The sequence below is a fragment of the Mesoplodon bidens genome (assembly GCF_964165515.1).
Source record: "Mesoplodon bidens genome assembly, chromosome: 9".
Lineage (NCBI taxonomy): Eukaryota > Metazoa > Chordata > Mammalia > Artiodactyla > Ziphiidae > Mesoplodon > Mesoplodon bidens.
Genome location: NC_138166.1, coordinates 35,412,287 through 35,434,429, shown reverse-complemented (window position 1 = coordinate 35,434,429; position 22,143 = coordinate 35,412,287). Strand labels below are relative to the sequence as shown.

The window sequence follows — 22,143 nt, the reverse complement described above, 5'->3', positions numbered from 1 at the left end:
AATGAGAAAAGCAAATCTTATCAGAGACCTTCTCCCATGTGGAGCTGATTCCTTGGAATCTGTTAAGAATTCTTCCCAAAATTAGAAACAAACCTATACTTTTAGGTACATGTTTGTACAGTGGTTTGATTATTAAATCTTGTCTTAATTAGGCAAAATGAAGCCCAGAAAACTTCAAAGTACAAAGCTGATCTTTATATATTAACCTCTCTCAACTTGGGTGTTTAGATTACTCAAGCAGGTCTCTACTTGGCTTTTCTCCATGTATATATTCCATATGTTTAATCAAGATGGCATATGCACACTGGGTATTCTCCAGATTTGAAAATATTTCACTTGCCCTCAATTGTCTAAGGAAATAGAGAAGAATCTTATTAAATAAATCTTGAACTCCATCCTGTTCCATGGTATTCACAATAGAACCATTAATAAATGAATTGCTACTGTTCACCCTCCCCCATGAGGTAATGAAAACATTTAGTTCACATTAGGAGGAGGCCAAACTTAGATGCCAAAAGATAACAAGTTTCTATATAATAATATATTTATGTGTACTCTAACCATTTAGAATAACCATTAATGAGAAATAACCACAGAAACTTTAATATATGTCATTTTTTTCCTATTATCATGGAAGAACCTTTACTGAATCCATTCAAATTGGAGCCAAATAGTTGGCATCATAAAAGCATGGTCCTTACTCTTGAGACACTTATTCCAGCAGGAAATATAGGCACACATGAAGACATAGGTGTGCAGATGACACATTTTAAAATGTCTTTTCCTTTTATTCCCTCAGCTTTTCTTTATGGTTCCTTTTTGAGGAACGTAGGAATTTTGAGGAAAAAAGGAGTGAGAAGAAAGAAAAAATAAGTAGGTTTATCTCTAAACTTACATCATATTAAATATGATTGGCCTTCCTGGTATGAAATTTTTAATGATTTATTTGAATTGCTAATAATCTTTAGAAGAATTAGAAGCAAAGAACAGTTTTCAGAACAGTTTATACAATGATTGACTTATTAAATTCTAAAGACTTTCTCATATCTTGCTATTATTTGACTGCATTTATGAAAGCAGTCATTCATGCTTGTTATAACTATACAATGTAAATGTTATTAATCATACTAAACAATTTACCTACCTGTTACCTGATACTTTAATGACATTTACATGGGAAATTTGTGTGTGGTAAGATGTTAAGCCTCATGTAATTATGTTGTAAGTGCTTAATAGCTTAGCAGAAATACCCCAGGAATGGGTTTATGTAGCATTTGTATTGCTGTATCTACCAGTAAATAATGGGGCAAGCTTGAAAAATGAATGAAAAATGTCAGAATGATTTATCTCTGCTTATCAGTTTGTATATTCTGTTTTCACTGAAAGAGTTTTGAGAAGCTTAACCATAAGAAAATCATGGCTTACAACATTTGTTCTTTGGTTTTTTGTGTTTTTTTGAGACATTTTAAAAATTCAGAAATGCATTTAAACAATTTATATTACTAATATATAGTACCTTCATGTTTCAAAAAAAATAAGAGTTTTTTAATACGAGGATTTCAAAAGAAAACTGTTGCTTTTGCCAGTATCTTTTGATTTTTTTATTAGAAAAAAATGTTCCTAAAACAGAATTTTCCTTGTAAATACAAAATAACAAACAAAAATATAGGAGGGTATTGATAATTTTCTTCTGAACCCTTTTCAAGTTTAAATATTGCCACAGATTTTCTGGTGAAAACTATGATGAAAACAAAATACCACAGTTACTTGGACGTTTTTATGATTTTTGAAGGAGTATTCTGACCACTGCCTAATTACTAGAAGGGTAGATCTCTAGTCACATCACTCTCTGAATGATATACAGAAATTTTCCATAGTATATTCAGGCATTTTTGTTGTGAGATAATTTGACATAGATCTCTGCCCCCTTCCAAATGACAACATTATTCTTTGAATTATTTCTCAGTTATAGTATTAATAGATAGCATTAGTTGATGACTAATTGTTTCTGTTTTAACTAGAATTTTAATAACTTTTCTAATACCTGTATTTTTCATATTCATTCCATCAAATCCATATGAGAAGAAATTTTAAGAAAATTATTTCTTCATTCAATACTTATTTGAATGAAATAATCTATGCAAGTATCCATTTAGCAAATCATTACTGAATTCTTACTTCATACCAGACACTATTTTAGGCACTAAGAAAACAACATTCATTATCCTCATGGAGCTTACCATATGGGGAGCAGGGGACTGAAATATTCCAGTAAACAGTAATGCAATACAATGTTTTAAGTATTAGGATAGAGGACATGAGGAAGGAAATTGTTTTCTTTGAGGAAACAAGATTTGAGACTTGTTTAGTTCTTCTCAGGATTATCTTGTCCTTTTTACATCTTTTCCTCTCCCTTCTGTCTTTCTCTCTCTCTCTCTCTCTCTCTCTCTCTCTCTCTCTCTCTCTTTCTCTTTCTCTTTCTCTTTTTCTCTGTCTCTCTCTCTTTCCTTCCCTGCCTCTTTCTCTGTTTCTCTCCCTCCCTCTCTCCCTCTCTTTCTTTCTTTGTAAAATACTCTGTGATAAATACCTTATGCATTCCTATGACTGGATATCAGCCAACACTTAAAAAAAACCCACATAAATCATGAGATGATATCTTATACGTGTCAAGGTTCACTCTAGATATAAGTATTTATTATATATTTATTACTATGATACTTAGGCATTTTGACATGAGTGCTATTTTATCATAATAAAAATATATCTAAGACAAGAGCAGTAAAGGGGAGGGTGGGCAGATGTCCTACATTGCCCTTATTAAAACAGGTAGATTTTATGTCTGACAAGCAAGGCATGAATATAGTTAAGTTCAAATGCTGGAGCTAATGGGGAGCTTTCATCAGTTTTAGAAGAGAATTTGACCCTTTATTTGAGTAGTATCTATTGTATTCCTTTTCTTGACACAATTTTCTAACATAAATGTTACATTTTCTCCATAACCCCTCATGATTCATACCCACTCCTTGTCCCCAGCAATCCATCCAGAGCAACTCAGGGGAGAATATTCTTTCATGCCTGCGGTCACATACAAACATAGCTTGGTGTTGTGTGTGTGTGTGTGTGTGTGTGTGTATTTTTCCTTATAAAGTATCCCTGAAGGCAGCACTAAAATATAACTGTTTTGTGCACTATTAAGCAAAGTGTATATTTTCCCAAGGAAATTAATTTGAACAACAATTATACAGACAGCTACAATCCCAAGAGTTTACATATTTTGAAGTCACACTTCATATTAGTTTATTTTAATAAGGGTATTTTTCTATCCATGCCTTACTTGTAAGAAGATTAATATTTTAAGGATAATTAGATAAGGACCAGGTACCAATTTCTGCTTTTTTGCTACACCTATTTCTCCTAGTGTATCTGTTCCTCCCCATCTTTTATACAACATGCATCTTTCCAGAACCTTTCCCATAGGGACCTTAGGGATAGGATCATTTAAATGATGCCAGCTCTCTTTTATGTGTAGGATCTTCTATGAGCTGGGACACCATGCTAGCATTCTTATGTGTATCATCTCCTCAAACTATAAGCACACTTTTTTTTTTTACTATCAAGAAAGTTAATTTAAAAGGGCTTAAGTAAGCTGACTGAGGCGGCTAGGTTAGTAGTTGACAGAGCTGGGATTCCGACATAGGTTGTATGACACAAAAGCCTGTCCTTAACGTAAACTTAGGCTTATGATTTCAATGTTGCTTTTATCACTAAGCAGGAGACAAGATTTTCCTAATTTTATTTTTGCCAAAAAGTAGGAAACTTACAATAAAATTAAGGCAAACAAACAAAAAAAAGGAGGGTTATCTTATTTTTTAGGTATTTGTTTGGATTTGCCAGGAAGGAGAAATCCCATTTCCTGACCTTGCTTCCCAGTTCTCCACTCATTGCCCTCCATCCAGTTACTCATTTGGATGTCTTTTTATATGGACCCAATGGTGGAACTTTCAGAAATCCTGTTGACTTTCCAGCAATGCAGTGTGAATGCAGTTCAGAGCCAACTACAGCCAGGCCACACTTCATTCCTTTCTTCTGTGTTGTAACATTGCCATATTTTTTAGTCTGGGCAAACATCTTCTCACAGGAGTTCTGAGCAAGCCTGAAGCTGAAAGTCAACTGACTTCATCAAGTTCAACTGAAATGCAAATGTTGGCATCTCATCTATGGGTGGTTTGGAAAATGCCTTGTTTTAAGTTTTGAAAAATGGATGAGTAGAAACTTGAACTGGGCTTTCATTTAGGAAAGTAGGCATTACTGTTGTCAGGTTTAATTTCTCTCTATCCATTTGACAGCTTGTTTCCATGCAGAGTCTTTAATCACCAATTTAGGATTACATTTTGCCCATTAGATGGATAGTATGTCCAAAAACTTCAGCAGGCATTGAAAGGCAGTCTTAATTTTATAACAGTAAAAAGCCTCCTAGATTATTTATCTATCTATAGAGGTTTATAAAAGAAACTTTGACTTTACCCTTAAATAGATGCTATTTCGACATGATTAGCCCAATGTAAATAGATCCTTGTAGGTATGTATTGGGCTTCAAAAAAAAAAAAACTACTTATGCTGCAATACCGGCTTACATCATCATAGAGAATTCATATAGAAGCATTTCACTATATAATTACAAGTTGATGGTTTATAATATACAGAAAATGGCTTGTTGCTTTATTATTAGATGTGATGAAATCCTGTGTTTGGAAAAGAAACTAAATGACCATTTCAGTGGATTAATGTGTAACATTCATAAACGTTCCCAGGGCTGCTTTCATAACTTGAAGACCAAGGGAAGGACCTCGACCTTTCCCTTTCACTCTGCACTGTTAATCTAGTCAGAGACGCTTTTATTGAATGAGAAAAACAATAGTTGGACATGACTATGAGGTAAGAAAATAGGGGAAAGAAAAGTATCTGGGGAATTAGGCCATGTGAGTGGTTTGACTGATGTTGATTCCAGGAGTTCAAAAGGAGAGGGAAGCTAAATAATTTGGTTGTTTCCCAACCTTGACAAATAGTTTCATTTGACAGAATGAAATAATTAAGTCTTACTAAGGAATTTTTAATATAACTAAATGATTTGTGGACATGAAAACCACCGATGTGTAGCAGTCTCTTTGTTACAGATTTTGGTTGCTTATAAGTTCCTGATTTTAGGGGTTTTTTTCCTCTGTATCTTTCTGCTCTTTCTCTAAATATTTATGAAGACTGAGGGATTATAGTGACCCTGAAATGTCATACAGTCTGGAGTATTCCCATTCCTTCAGGCAGAATTGCATCCAGGGCTCTGCTCCCATGTCCTAAATTTACCATTACTCTCTTGCTATCAACTTAGTTGTATCAGCCAGCAATAAAAACTCACTTCTAAAAAATAATTTCCTGGCATGGAATAATTGGTGTTCCACAAAGATTTATTAGCAACTATTTTGCTGCATCCTGGAAGTGAAAACAGAGAAGGCATGTTTTTCCCCTTGAATGGCTCATAGACCTGCAAATAGATAATTTTAATCAAAGATAGTTCTACAGAATGCATAGTTCAAAATCTAGAATGCTGGGTAGCCTTTCCAAGAGAAGTTTCTGATGCCCTGCACACTTATTTATTTGTTTTGCGATTTTGGCCAGAGTGTCAAACCTCTTTGTCCACTAATGCTCTAATCTGCACACTTTAGAGGTTTATAGTGAGAATTACATGAGAGGATGTACTGAAAGTGCTTTGTAAACATAGTAAGAAATCCTTCCATTTAACACAGTATTTATGTTCTTATATAGCACTAAGAGTTATATCTTCCCAGTTATGTTAATGCAAATGGCTTTCTGGAAGTGTAGAATATTTCTAAGACACACATTTTTCACTTGCCTCAATATTGCATCAAGCTACTTCGTTGTAAACCAAACCACTAAATTTCGTTCCAGCTCTTCCTTGCATCTTTGTATTCATCATGAAGCTGACCTTGTTTTCTCTTTGGAACAATATTATGGTTAGTTATTGAATTTTTTATTGAGGTATAATTCACACACTGTAAAATTTATTCCTTTTGCTGCGCAGTTGAATGAGTTTTGACAAATGTATATTGTCATATAATTACTGCAATCAAGATATAGAACAATTCCCTCAACTTCCAAAATTCCCCTGTGTTGCTCTTTTGTAGTCAATCCATACTCCTACCTCCAACCCCTGGCAAAGTACTTGAATTTTTGACCATGTAGGGAACATAAAACGAATCACAAGTATGAAGGATGGTATATTTTAAGAGCATGCAGACATCAGCCCTAAATGATTTAAACCATAAAATGTTCAAGCAAGAAGAGACATAAGGGATTCTTTGCCGAGGTCACAAGCTGATAGTCTATGGACTGGATCCATTCCATTGAACTGATGTCTTTGGCCTGCCTGGTGTCTTAAACAGCATTCAAGTTTTTGGTCAATCATTTTAAATACAAATCTGGATTTCTGGCATTGCCTGAAAAATTGAAAAGTCTGGCTACACTGGGCCCACTTTTCCATGTGGCAATTATTGTCTGGGGTTTACTCTTGGTTGTCTTTTTTAAGTAGCGCTTGCACTGCTATCCAGTTTACCCAAGCAAGGGATTGAGGGGAGAAAGGGAAATGTTTATGAGTCAAGTGATCAGGAGCTCCCTGGCTTTGAGATCTTGTCTATTCTGAGACGCAGTCCGAAATCACCAAGAGTTAGCAAAGAACATAAGCATGCCTTACCTCACTCTGCCTCTATTCATTACCCTTAAAGAAGGAAAAAAGAAAACTTTAAAAGAAAATGTACTGTCAACTGAAGATCAGGAAGGAGATTATCCGGGGAAAATCCTATTATGTAATATAAAAGGACATAAAATTACACGGTACTCTAAAAGAAGGAAAAATAGCTCATTTGTGTTCTAGTTAAGAAAAGCCCCTAATAGTTCTTGTTACACTCTCTTGCTGAGGATTTTATGTTCTGAAAGGCCAGTCTTCCTGTTTCCACTTTTCCCCACCTAAATCCAATCTCCTGTAGCAGCCAGAGAGATCATTTACAAATGCAAATCAAATCATGTCAAGGGCTTCCTAAAAACTCCCCAGTTGCTCCTTATTGTTTGTTGGATAAAATCCAAGTATCTTTTCATGGCCCACAGGCTCTTGCCCCCTCACTGACCTTATCTCCGACTCCCTACCCTTACTCGCTGAGCTCCCACCACCTTGGCCTTCTCTCCAGTCTGTGAGGAGTCTCCGTCCATCTCCTGGAATGAACTGCGAGTCACAGTTCTGTGTGGAATGTTCGACCTCCAGGTGTTCTTGTGATTCGACCTTGGTATTGGAGTCTCTCTCAGCTCAAACCTCAGCTCTTCAGAGCGGCCTTCCTTGCCCATCCAAATTGGACACAGACACCCACTCCTTCCCCCATTATTCCCTATCACATTTAGTTCTACTCTTCAGTTACTTATTTTTTATTTCCCCTGGAGAGACAGAATCTTGCCTGATTGACTGCTCTCTTCCCAGGTCCTGGCATATAGCAAGTGCTCAGTAAAAATTTGTTGAATGAATGAAAGAGTGGGTAACTTTCTCTAAAGAGCCGGGAGGAGGAAATTTTCAGTCTCCTTTCTGGAAGTGAACACATAATTGAGTTATTGGAATATTAGGATGTTTTGAGAGCCGAAGAAAGGATATTTTAATTGCTGGCATTGTTTTGGATAGTCATTTAGCATTATAAAAATAAACGCATTTTTATTAAGAATTCATTTGATCCCTAGATTAATTTTATGTCTCTTCAATATTGGCAAGAAAGGGTGTTTTTCAGTTTAGACTTTTAACTCATGTGAATAATGGACCAATACTTAGAGAATCTTTCTCTCTTGTTATTTAACTTTGGTTCTGCTGGTTATTTCCCTAAAATGCACAGAAGCAAAATGACATGTAGTATTTTGGCTTGAGTCGGAGTTCTTCTCTAAGTAGACCTCTTGATTTGAAAGCCCTCCAAGCTCTGGTTGTTTTTGAGAACAGTTGGTACATACCTAATCTATTTGTGAATTGAGGCAGAATTTTATCATTATTTTTAAATCTAGTTTCCTTGGAGCTTAAGGGAAGGGTTTTATTTTCCAAAAGAAGTATTTTACATTTATTTAAAAGAAAAAAAAAACTTATGCTATTACCATTCCCCAAGTAAAATCTGTCTTAAAATCTGAGGCAAAATAAGAAAGTGATGAATAGGGTTGAAGGTCATTTTGCATGGTTTAATTCAAACACTTGTGCTGAATGGTTTGTTGGCAATTTCAGAAAATCAGATGTCTATCAGAAACAGATTTACTCCTTATATACTCCTGTTCTTAGTTTGATATTCCATATCTAAAGATATTTGTGGGGACATGAAGGATTTCTGTGGCTAAAGTTCAAAATATAAAATTTAAAGATATTTTACTCAAAAGCACTATGCTTATGTTGGTTTCTAGAATTTTATCAAACAATGTAACTTACACAGAGATGGACTTAAACAGGTCAATGTGTAAAGCTTAGCAGCACAGCCTTTAAATATTATTTAATGAATTTTACACCATTTGCCAATAGATTATATGATGTTCAACATGGAAATTATGTTGAACATCATATAATATAACAAAGTCCAAACGTTGAAATTGTGGACTTGCTATAGTTATGACCCTAGCAGGGATTGATAAGAATTCAAGAGTCGAGTTATAATACTTGAAGCTGTGAGCAGTTTGGATAAATTATCATGCTATCTGGTCTATAAACTCTCCAGTTTAAGTGTGTATAGTGTGTGTGTTACAAACCCAGAATGGTGATGGACCGCCTGCAGCATTCTTAGTGTTTGGTACAATTGCTGTACAGTAGCATGGAGAATACAGAGACATGCTGACAGATGAGGAAAAGCACAGATAAAAGGAGGAGAAGAAGCTGCTCAGCCATCATCTTCTTTATCTCAGCTGGGTTCCCCACCAAAGTAACTCACCTGGTGTCAGACGAATGACACACAGTGTGTTTTACAGATGGGGCCTCAGCCGAGACTCACGCAGGCTTACACATTTATCTGTCACACAGATGTTTCTTCTTGTGTTTTCTAGCCAGCAAGGCAACAGCTCAGCTTTGCTGGGGGATCACCTCCAGATGTTCAACCAAAGAGAGACCCTGCCACCCCACTGAGAGTAAGCAGACAGCTCCTCCCTGCAGCTGGGGCCACTCAGCAACAGTACAAATTAGAAAAGGGTTTGCTCATACCTTCTTTGTAATGGTCACATTTGTAGTTCAAAAACCCATAGAACACAACATAGTCCAAACACTGGATTTCCTAGTAAATAGTCAGAAACTTACAAATAACAGCAAGTAACTTTTCACTTTAAAAATCTGAAATAAGTCAAACCTGGCAGGCCGGTTTTCTGTGACTTTTGTTTGCAGATTTTCTTGATGTTTATTGCTGATTTTTCCACTCCGGCAAATTTGACTGTTTAAATAAAAACAGCTTGAGTCAAATATCTAAAAAAAAATAAGTGTAGGTTAACTCCCTCTGTGCATTTATATTTTGCAAAACGGTCTCCAGGAGATCCCATTTACTTCTTTTGTATTTTTTGAAACTTCACAAAGAGCATGTTTTATTCCATAAATGGTGAAAAAAGTAGTAGTTATTATTCACGTGGATACTGGCATTCGCCTCATAACCTGGGGAAAAAAACGTGTCAAAGCTTTGTTGCTAAGTTTCCAGATATTTATGAAGACAAGTGAGAGAGAAACAAGGATAAATCCTAGGTTTTAGACTCATGCAACTGGGTAATGCTGTTTACTCAGATGAGAAAAATTAGATGATCAATCCATTTGGGTGCAATGGGAATAAAGGTTATCTTTGAGCTACTTAAAGTTTCTGATGCCTATTGGATATTTTAGATCTAAGTGATGACGTATGGTAAGCAGCTGAATATGCAAGTTTGGAGCTCAGGGGAGACGTTGGAATTGTTTATATGAATTCAGTTGTCATTGGAATATAGCCGTTTGAGAGGAGAATGCAGCGGAAGGGTATAAAAAGTTCTAGGTGTCTTCTCTTCTCTGGAGATGACTCGGCTTTTACTTGGGCATGAAATTCCTTCTCTGTAAAATAAGGATTTGAAGAATGTTATTAGAAAATTTCCAATTCCAACATTTTATATCTATATGATCTCCACTCATAAGTCACTGTTTTGTGTCAAGAAACATTTCTTTTACAAACCCGTAAGGAATTCTGCCCTTGGAAGAGATCATTTTGCCATCTGGCCTTCTTGTCCAGTTATCACACATTATCCATTCTGACACTTTTCTCCCTCGTGTTTCCTTTAGTCCAGCAGAAGTGTAGATGAAGCCAGAGGCACCGGAACAAACAGTATTGTTTCTGTGTTGTACACTGGAAATTGTTATACACACTTTCATGTATGTCGCTATGTCAGTGCGGTGGTAAATACCAAATGTGATTCATGGACTAAATGATATGATTTCTGGGCACTCCGTTGACCTCAGAAATACATTAACAGATCGGATTTTCTGTTAAAGGTTTTCTGTTAAAAATGTGCATATGATTTATTCTGTAACCACTCAGCATTTTGTCAGTATTAAAGATTTTCTTTGACGTATTTGCTATCTGTAGGAAATTATATTTCAGTAAATTCACATACATCTTGTCTGGTTTGGCTGCACCACTGTTAGTAATATCAATCTCTTACTTTCAAAGATGCTATGATTGGGGCTTCCCTGGTGGTGCAGTGGTTCAGAGTCCGCCTGCTCATGCAGGGGACACGGGTTCATGCCCCAGTCCGGGAAGATCCCACATGCCGCGGAGCGGTTAGGCCCGTGAGCCATGGCCGCTGAGCCTGCGCGTCCGGAGCCTGTGCTCCGTAACAGGAGAGGCCACAACAGTGAGAGGCCCGGTACCACACACACACACAAAAAAAAAAAAAAAAAAAAAAGATGCTATGATTTTGTCATGTTTTCTTTTCTAAAATGCTTCATCCTGACTGCACCTGTTAATATCCTATTTCAAGTGCCACTGGATTTGGTATTTACACAGTCTTTACTGACTTTAAGGAGAGAGATTTCAGTCAAATAGTGTGGATGAAAGCCTAGTTGGCGAGAATTCTAAAGAGAATGGGACAAGAGAAATGAAGACAATGAAGAGAAATAACTCAAGAAGTTTTACTGTGAAGGAAGGTACATAATGGGTTTGGGGGGGTGGTGGTCAAGGGAGGTTTCATTTTAAATGGATGATAAGACTAAAGGTGTCCAAGTGGAAGGACTGCAGCAGAGAAGGGAAATGAGTGCTGGAGGACAGAGTGGATACCTGCAGGAATGGATAGGACCCAGGGCATTAAGCTGAGGGGTTGACTAAGATAGGGCTGCAGACCTTTCTTTCACTGTAACAGGAGGAAGAGTGAGTGGGACAGCTTGGTAGAAGAATGTTGAGTTTCTCTGTGATGCTTCTATTTGCTCACCAAAATAAGAAGCAAAGGTAGCAGGAGTGAGGAAGAGGTCTGGATATTAGAGGTTTGAGGAGAGAGGAAGTAATTTGAAATAGTCATTGAAAGAGTGGGAGGAAATTAACTAGAGAAATGTGCTAGGATTTCCAGGCAGGACTGAGGGTCCATTTGAGGGTTATGATCACAAATTTGAAGAAAAACCCTCAGCATGACTGTAATTTGTTTATTTGTTTCTTAGCTTATTCAGCTGCTTGGGTTTGGCAGGGATTTAGTATTAACCAAGGTTAGAAGTCTTACTTATACAGTAAAATCCATATTGAAAGGGGCAGAGGAGTTGAAGATAATAAGCGAGTGATTTTTATTGATGGAGAATGGAACCTAGTCCAGCAAGGAAGGAAGTCGGGGAACGAGGGCGGTGGCGGTGATGGGCAGTGAGGATGTGGTAGGCTCAGTAGCTTGGAAGACGCTCCAGAGGTGAGGAATGATTGGGGCCAGAATACTCTGAGGGTGAGCCAGAAGAAAGAAATGATGTTTGAAATTAAGGTTTAGGAGAGTGTACAGTTACCAGCGAAGACCAGGTCATTGGGAGCTGAGGTAGGGTGGAGGACAAGACCACTGGAGGTTAGGAGGTCAAGGCAGTGAGAGGCCATGCTGGAACTGAAGCTGAGGAGAGAAATAGCAACAGGAAAGTCTTTTTACTTAGCGGGTGGCATCTGTAACTTCCTCTTGGTTATTAAATACTCCCTGTAGTCAAACATCCAGAAGCTGGATAAGATGCAGAGTCACCCACAGGAAGCAGGAACTTTTGACGTGGCACTTCCTGGACACTGGTCATGTGCTCTCTGGCTGACCTTTCATGAATGGCCTTTATTTCCTGTCCTGTGGCCACACATCCCATAGAGTTTCTTTTTTTTTTCTTTTGCCCTCACAGAGGCTCTTATGGGCAGGATCGTTTGACCACCTTGTGGAGGCGTCTCTTTGACCCACCGGTATCCTTGACCCATCAGCTCTGATGAACTAGCTCCCGTGAACCTTTCCAGCAAAGCTTTGGTAGCAAGAGGGGGACTTTCTACAACTCAGTACATCCATCCATAAGATGAATTGCAGCAGTCTTCTGGCAGATAGTCTCTCTGAGGGGCTCTTGCAGCCTCCTTCACCTGACTAGTACTTTTTCTAAGTAAATCTCTTCTCCCCACAAAATTCTCTAACCTGCTCTTGTATGTCATCCTAGGTGAGTGATGGAGGTCAAAGTTGCAGGCCTGGCTGATGAGCTCTCTGTCTCTCTCTCTTTCTTTCTCTCTCTCTTTTTCTGTCTCTCTCTCTCTCTCTGAAAAATGAGTGGGTGTTTGTCACCCAATGTTCTTATCCCTGGTGTCCCAGCTAAAACTGGAGCTTTTCAATTAAAACCCTGCTTGTTTTCTGTGGTGTTAGATGTTTTTTTCCCTAGCCAATTAAATGGAATTTTATAATTGTGTAGTCAGAGTCCAGGAATATTACACTGTCTCTTTCCTCCAAAATCTCAGCAGTGTTCAAGTTATTATGTATTTAAGACAAGAAGAGCTGATAAGTGTTCACGATTGGTACAAAAGTCCTGCAGATAGTTTCCTAAAAAGTACTTAAAAACATTTAAAGCATGGAGGGATGAATGTTCTCCTTATACTGTCCAGGAATAGACGTTAGATTGTAGGCATGAAGGAAATTAATATTTAAGTTTACCTTCTTCATTTTGATATGAGTTTTGATTGGTATGTATTCTCTTCGCTTGATCATGTCTAGATTAGGATTAGTGATGTTTAGGTCTTATATATGGTTTATCCTAAGTTATATTTTATTTCTCTAGAAGCTTATTCACAACCCAAATATATTGTAAACTGTGTTACCCTCTCCAAAATCGTCTTCCAGCTTTCTCTCCCTGCCTTCCTGTGCTCAAACCCCACTGGGCTTTCAATGGCTCAAATGCACGGGACTCCTCTTTCAGTCCACACACTGTGCCTTCTGCCAGAAGTGCTCCCTCCCCTGATTTCCACTCCTGACACACACAAAATGACTCCTGTCCATGCTTCATCTTTCATGTCTCAGCCTAAACATAGCCCTTCCTCAGTGAAACCTTCCTTAATAGTCCACACTTCCCCTCTGACACCAACTAGTGTGTTTTCTTTTAACACCCTGTGTTTCTTTTTTTTTCATTTACCACACTTGAAAAGAAGAACAGATTTATGTATCTATTTGGTGCCTTTCTAACACTCTAAACTATAAGCTCCATGAGGGCAGGGCAGTGGCTGTTTTCCCAGTGCCTAGCAGGGTGTCTTGAACATAGTTGGCACTCAGTAAATATTTGTTGAGCAAATGAATGAAAACTCCCAGGATAATTCTACTACAGTGAAATTGAAAGGCTTTGTCAGCATATGCAGGGCCATTTGAGGTTGTGAGGATTGGAGGAACATCTAAGAGGTTAAGACACCCTGCAAAGTTTGAGTTCTTATGTATTCTAACTCTACAGTATGTGTTTAGTTTTAAAAACATAGTTAGGTGTGAGTGGGAGGTAAATTTGAATTTTTCATAGAAAAATCTGTATTCATGATTTTTGTGGTGGTATTCTAACCGTGCTGCTCATTATAATAATTGGTGTGTTGCTTACATGGGCATTGACTCAGCAGAAAATTCTAACCACTCTTGAAAACACAGTTCAAGATCTGCAGATGATCAGTCAATAGGGTCCTTGTCAAATAAAACAAAAAGCCTACACGAGATGGAATCATCTTGAGAATTTTTCCCCATATACTGAGCTTTTATACTATGGCATTTTGCTGTTGTTTAAGTTAGGTGTGTTGTCAATTACTTTTTAAAATTATAATTCATACACTTCTGAAGATTAAGTATGATTTAATTTATAAAATAAAAGATCTAAATAACAATTTTCAAATTAAAAAGAATTCCTTGTTTCTTTCCTGTTATTTAATTTACAATTGGATATGTTTATAAAACATTTTTAGTGCTGTCAATTTTTTTTAATTCCACATCTTTTTAAAGTTCAGGATTTCAAAATCAGTATATCCATGTTTTAGAAGTATATATGAAGGTCTTTTATCATTTGACCATTTAGGTATAGGAAAATTAATAGGCAAGAAGAACTCTTAGCATTTGTGCTTCTGTCTTTTACAGTGGTTGCCATTTGTTGGAAAATGAGACTGTGAAAGTTTCATGGTTTCCATAGAAAAAGTTTTTTACTTTTTTCAAAAAGAGTGATGTATCTTTAAAAACCACCTAAAGACTTCACTCCCTGTCTAGGACACCAATACAATATGGAATTGATGGGACTGCTTCAGATTTAGTACTACTGAGGAAGTTTGTTGCATACAAATTCATTCTGAAACGAATGTTCAGAGATTAGACATCAGAGTATACTGAAATAGAGTATTAAGAAATCAAAGTGTATATTGCTGCTCTGTTACCACCAAGAACTATTGAATTTTGAACCCCTGAACACTCTCTTCTAGCTGCTTTCGAAATCTATTGAACAACTGAAGCAACCAGGCAGTCACCTCGAGGAAGCGGAGGAAGAGCTTCAGGGGGACCAGGCGATGCAGGAAGACAGAGCGCCCTCTAGTGGCAACAGCACTAGGAGTGACAGCAGTGCTTGTGTGGATGACACATTGGGACAAGTTGGGGCTGTGAAGGTCAAGGAGGAACCAGTGGACAGTGATGAAGATGCTCAGATCCAGGAAATGGAATCTGGGGAGCAGGCTGCTTTTATGCAACAGGTAATAGGCAAAGATTTAGCTCCAGGATTTGTAATTAAAGTCATTATCTGAATATGAAATGCATTGCAGGTTTTGGTAAATGGATATAATTTCCTATCCGATTATATCTCTGAATGATTTGACTTTAGTGTTTAAGGATTCTAATGCAGATATATCTATATATAGATCTTTCTATATACTGATCTCTATATAGATATCAAGGTTTCATTGAAACTCTACCGGTAAGGAAATACCTATTACACTAAAATTATACTACATCAGTAACCAAGTAATAGGGTTTTAATTCATCCCATAGCCTGCCCCACCAATTACTTCTAAGGAAAACGAAATCACTGTTGTTTTTAGTTTATCTGTTGAGATCAGTGACTGCTGGATATAGTTTCCCAGTCTGATCAATGAAACATTCTCTTAGTTCTTGATTTTTTTGATATGCAGAATTCAATTTTCACATTGTTGTACATAATGTATCATACTACAGTCTTGAACCCTGTTAAAGGTAGTCAGCCCTTTCTTCCTCTCTCTTTTTTGTTAAGTGAAATGTTCTGGTTACTATGCCAGTAGTCCTAGGTTATTGTATAGATTGCAACTGAAAATTTTAGGAATAGAGGTGGTTTTAAATATATAGATGCAAAGTACAGCACAGCACTATTTTAAATATTACATTATGTCTCACCTAGTACTGCTCATTTCATTTTTATCCTGTGTTATTTGATGACATTGTTTATTGAAAAAGATCAAATGAAGCAGATGCAAATGTTGGCAAGAAGTAATGTGCAGCATTATGGTCCAATCAGATACTGTATTGTATCTACAGTTGTGGAAAACATAGTAATGGTGTGATTATTATCTGATATGAAGTCAAAATCATGTTTAAAAGAAGAAGGTGTATCATGTTTGATAATCATTGTCACTAGGATCTCTTTAATATAATTCCATAATGACATGGCATATACCATACTATTTTGGCAAATAAAAATTAGGAAAGTTAGGTTTAACAAAAGAATCTACTTGTACATAATGCACCTTCAGAAGGACTATGTCCTTTGATGTTATGAAATGCAAACAACTTTGAAGGCAACAGTAGACTGTTTATTTAAGTCAGTTCTTTGTCAGGTTCCTGCTGTTCTACAGAAAACTGATTCTATGAGGCTGAACAGGAAATGCCTTGTGGAAACAGGAAGTCCAAGTGATTCATGTACTGAGGAATGTAGGGAAAGAAAAAAAAACGGAGGATAGTGTTTTACTCTCTCTGTTTTTAAAGGGCACTCTATGAATTGATTTATTGTCTAAGAAAATAACACCACAAGTAGGGAAATTGTTAAGGAAGCTTTTCACTGGAACATTTCCTTCATACTCCCTTTTGATATGTTTACCTTGTTTTATAGGTTTACTTTTGTTAAGCTAGTTAAAGATTCGTTGTATTAAGACCCCTTTAATATGGATAATCCAAATTGACCTAGAATCTTTGTGAGGTTTTTTTCTATTAAAATATTTATATTTCTAAATCCGAGGCATTTTAAGGTGTAGTATCCTGTTTCAAAGGAGATATAGCAGTTTTGCCAAATGTAGACCTTGTACAACTGTATGTTACTGGCACGTGTTGTTTACATTTTGCTGTGACATTTTAAAATATTTCTTAAAAAAGGTTACTGCTAAAGATACATTATCCTTTTTTAAAAAGTCTCCATTCAAATTAAATTAACATAACTAGAAGTTAGAAAGTTTAAAACATTTCCATATAATGCAAGTCCTGATCATTTTGACAAATAGCTGTAATAGGCAACACTTCCTACTACCAACATATTTTGGTTAGTATATTCCTTCAGGTTAAAATGACTTTTTGTCAGTTGTTTTGCATTAAAAATATGACATTCCTAAGATAAAATTGTTTATTTTTCCCATCTCATAAATATACATTTTCTTTAAAGTCTTTTTTCAGTCTCATAAAAAAGGGATAGTGCATCTTTTAAAATACATTTTATTTGGGGAGGAACATGTGGCTGAGCAGGCTTTTGTATAATATTACTGCAAAGATATGTAATCACAAACAAAAAAAACCTATTTTTTATAATGTCATTTGAGAGAGCTTCATCAGTACAGTTGGTGGACGTTAATTGTTTGAATTTGATAGTCTTTGAATTTAATCAAGAAACTACCTGGAACCAGTGAAAAGGAAAGCTGGACTTAAATAATCTTAGAGCTAATTGATAAATGTCTCTTTTAAAATCTACTGTATTTATTATAATTTACACCCTTGAAGGTGATCTCTTGTTTTGTGTTGTAAATATATTGTTTGTATGTTTCTCTTCTTGCCTTCTGTTATAAGTCTCTTCCTTTCTCAAATAAAGTTTTTTTTAAAAGATCCCCTTTCATACATATGGCTTTGTGTAAACTTGATATATTTAATCGAATTTGAAGCTCATGCGCTAGGTCTCATATACCAAAATATATTGCCATTCTTTGTTGAAACAAGAAAATAAAGATCTTGCAAGAAGTTACTTCTAATGCCATTAAAAATAATAAATTCAGCAATAGTGACTTTAACCTGTTTACATCAGCCATTATCACATAGCAAACACATGTAAAATTTGTTGCAGTTTTATTTTCCCTGCGTGGCCTTTTTCGTATGTTATTATCTTTGATGTCAACTTCTAAATATAAAATTTTATATAAATAGATATCAGTTCCTAACTTTGCTTAACTTAAAAAATTATTTTTAAAAAGGTTAATATAATCCCTTGAATATATCAAGCACTCAATAAAATATAAAAATGAATAATTTTCTGTGTATCATAATAGTTATATCTATTAGAGTAAGGACCTGACCTACAAGTATAAAGTGACAGTACATAAATTTAAAGAGAAAAGAGTAATTAAATGACCTCCCCTTATATGGAAACAATTATAATAGTAGTGTGAAGACCAAGGAGCCTGACTCAAGTGAAGGGAACCGGACCATATACATCCAAGGGTTCCTTTTCCTTTTCTTGTCAGTTGCAAGCAAAACTTACTAGTCAGTACTTCATAATGTGTTACTGTGTATTTGGTTCAATAGGTTAAAAATATTTGTTTTATATTCTTTGATTCTCTTTAAACTTCAATAGTGTCACATGAGGTAAAGCTACTCTTATTCTGGAGCTAATATTATGAGTATTATGAAATGGATTATCATTCCATAATGCTGTAAAGTAGATAATTTGGTCAGAATTGTGGAAATACCATTGATGCTAGGCATAATTTCCTGAAAATTGCCTTTGGATGGTAAAATTACAAAATTAACTTGGTACTAGAGATCCTCAAAAAAGAGTTGGAAGAATCAATTAGATAATGATTTTATACTGTGTATCTGATTTCCAAGATGTACAGGGACTGATAACTGCATCAATATTAGAAACTTCTTCAGAAAAATAGTTTTTGCCAGGACCTGCAATGAATAACCATTAGATTTCCTCTTCTGATAGTCAAGAGCTGCCTTCTCCCTGGTGAAGGTGGCTGCTGACATGGAGACTGCTGCTTTTCATAGTTCTAAGAAAGACAGTTTTTAAGAATTTTTTATGTTGTTTCATACTTCTTTTTTTCTAAAGTATGTTAAAAAGGAATTCAGACACTAAACATTTTCTTGAAGCCCGGTACTCAACGGATATATAGGAGGACAACAGTATTTTTTTTAATTTGTGATTTTTTCCCACTAATGTAAATATACAATTGTGGCTGTATAATTATGGGTGAACAATGATAAATAATCCAGGTGTACAAATTATAAGCATTTATAATCAGGGACTTAGAGATACTAGAGAAGGAGTTTGAGAGGTAGATTACCATTCCCTTTATTATTGGTCATTCCTCCAACTGGATTTTAAAGGGAAAGTAATGGGTGGTTGTGTGCAGGCAATCAAAGAACTCCGGCAAATGAAGCAGGATATTGGGAATATGACTTTGCAGAACTAATCTATTTAGGTTTTAAAAGGTCTCTATTCTCATTTAAAGTAACTTCTTTAAGGCTTATAAACTGTAGGGTTTAGACAATGCAACTTTGGGGGACCATCCTGATTTACAAAAAGACTTTTAACTATTGCAGATATACAATGTACTAGGTATTGTTATAAGCACTTTACATCTTTTAAAGCATTAGTCCTCACAGCAACCTTACAGGGTAGATATTATTGTCCCATTGTAGAGATGAGGGCGCTGGGGCCCAGAGAAGTCAAATCAGGTCAAGGTCACCCAGTTAGTGACAGTCTAGCTCCAGTTTGAACCCAGACATTCCCACACCAGCCCTTGTTCTCAGCCTCTACCACTGAGCTGTATTTGTGCAACAGTTCTTCTTACATGTCCAAGTCTCGCTCCCTCTCTCTCTCGTTCTCTCTCTCTTTGCCCATCAGCATTTCCAAACTGTTTTGAATCCATTTTCTCTTTCAGTCATTGCTGTGAGTTAGGAGTTCAGGACTCTTTTTTTTATTCTAATTCACAGATAAGCAATCTAACTCTTGTACATTATGTTCAACTGTTTAGAGTCATGAAAATTTGTGAGTCTCTTTTTTTCTGACCAGAGCTAGTCCTGAGATGGGGTGAAACAGTGACTGCACTTGGAATTAACTTTTTGGGCTAGTGAAAGCGACAAGATTTCAATCAGCTCACAGCTTTCCCTTGCCACTCCTTACGTTCATTCCCCAGCAAAAGGGAGGAGACTTCAGTTTCTAAGCAGTCAGGACACTGCCTTTAAAAACTTTTTTGACGTATCAAGGATGCACTTGATAGTCACTTTGACATAAAATAGTCTGTGTATAGTATTGTAAAAAAAAAGGATGTTCGTCTTGAGTTCTAGACCTCCTAAGTGGTTTTCCTATTGAAAGGTGCATAAAAATTGTCTTGAGGGAAGATGTTGACAATTGAGATTCCTGACCACACCCTGCAGAGGTTCTGATCCTGTTGTACTGACTAGAAGCCCAGGAATCTACATTTTTCAAGCCCTTTGGGAGAGTCTGATTCAGAAACAGTGCTCTGGAGATGGCCAAGGGCCCTAAACCACTTCTTAAAATATGTCTTGATTTTTAATAGCTTTTACCTAAGATTCTTGGATTCTCTGATTCATTGTTTTCATAAGACTGTCTTGTATATTGTTCTATTTCACCTGCATGTTAATTATAGGTCAAGTATAGTTGTAGTATTAGGTTACTGTATTTACTGCTATTACTTCTTTGATAGTGTTTGTCCATTTTGCTTCTCTCTTCTAATAGAATAATTTCCTAGTCTATTATGGAGTTTGCCAAGACGTGGCAAATTATTTTTCCTCAGAATTTCTGAGCTACTGTGATATGTTGTTTTTTCTTTTTGTGTTTTTTATTATATAAAAATCATTTAACATAAAATGCACCATTTTATCCATTTTAAAGTGTACAATTCAGTGGGTTTTAGTATATTCACGATGATGCGCAGCCATCACTGCTTCCTAATTCCACAACATTTTCATCAACTCAAAGAAATTCTGTACCAGTTAAGTGGACACTCTTCATCCCCCACTCCTCCAACCCCTGGCAACCACTAATCTACTTTATATTCCTATGGATTTTCCTTTTGTGGACATTTTCATATAAATGAAATCATACATTATGTGGCCTTTTATGTGTCTGTGTCTGGCTTCTTTGACTTTGCATAATATTTTCAGGTCCACATTACAGCGTGTATTAGTACTTCTTATGACTGGATAATATTCTGTTGTATGAATATACTATGTTTTGTTTATCATTCATCAGTTGATGGACATTTGGGTGGTTTTCACTTTTTGTGTATTACGAGTAATGCTGCTCTGCAAATTCGTGTACAGATTTTTATTTTAACATGTTTTCAGTGTTTTGGGGTATATAGCTAGGAGTGAAATTGCTGGGTTATCTGGTAACTCTGTTTAAGTTTTGAGGAACTGCTAAATTGTTTTCCACGGTGGCTGAACTATTTTATATTGCCACCAGCAATCTATGAGGCGTTCCAGTTTCTCCACATCTTCTCTGACACTTGTTATTTTCTTTTTTTTTTCTTAAATTGTTGCCATCCTAGTGGATGTGAAATGATCACTGTTGTTTTGATTTCTGTTTCGCTAATGACTAATGATGTTTAACATTTTTTTCATTTATTTATTGGATATTTGCTGACATTTGCTTATCTTCTTTAGAGAACTGTCTATTCAGGTCTCTTGCCCATTTTTTAATTGGCTTGTTTGTCTTTTTTACTGTTGAGTTGTAAGAGATTTTAAATATATTCTGGATACTAAACCGTTATCAGCTATATGAGTTGCAAGTATCTTCTCCCATTCCGTGGGTTGTCTTTTCATCTTCTTGATAGTGTCCTTTGATGCACAAACATTTTTAACTTTGTTGAAGTCTATTCATCTATTTTTTCTTTTATGAATATGTTGCTTAATCCAATGTCACAGAGATTTGCACCTATGTTTCCTTCCAAGTATTTTATAATTTTATAACTTACTTTTAGGTCTTTGATCTGTTTTGAGTTATGTACATTTTTAAATATTCTTCCATGCTTTTGTGTTATTTTTAAAGAGATAAGAACTTACTGATTAATGAACTCCACTTGCTCATCCATCATCTTCATTTTCCTCATTCCTAGTTGATTTTGGTCTTGCTTTTCCATCATTCCTGGTGTTGTCTCTTGTTGCCTTCTAGCTTTTGATGGTGCTTCTTTTTTTTTCTTCTCAATTAAACGCTACAATCTTGATGTTTAATATAGCTAATATAAACTGAGGAAAATCCTAAATTTATTTTTCCGTTAAGAAATGCTTTTTTTTTTTTTCTGGTGATCTTTAAAAGCTAAAATCAAAGTTATTTTTCTTCATTTATGTGGCTTTAAAATTCTGCCCTGGTTACTCATTTTTACTTATGTCTACCTT

The 22,143-nt window shown here is 36.0% G+C and overlaps 1 protein-coding gene across 10 annotated transcripts in view; it reads left to right on the top strand.

Annotated features, from left to right (window-relative positions):
• The window catches only part of HDAC9 (histone deacetylase 9), a 582,852-nt gene that overhangs the window by 175,318 nt on the left and 385,391 nt on the right, over window positions 1-22,143 (top strand). For 7 of the 10 annotated variants that reach the window (XM_081243384.1, XM_081243379.1, XM_081243381.1 and 4 more), the window contains one exon: window positions 14,982-17,607. In XM_081243384.1, coding sequence (XP_081099510.1) covers window positions 14,982-15,296 — 315 coding nt within the window. In that variant the 3' untranslated portion in view covers window positions 15,297-17,607. Of the gene's footprint in view, window positions 1-9,114; window positions 9,196-14,981; window positions 17,608-22,143 lie in introns of those variants that run through there. The other 3 variants (XM_081243376.1, XM_081243378.1, XM_081243377.1) reach the window with 2 other exon arrangements.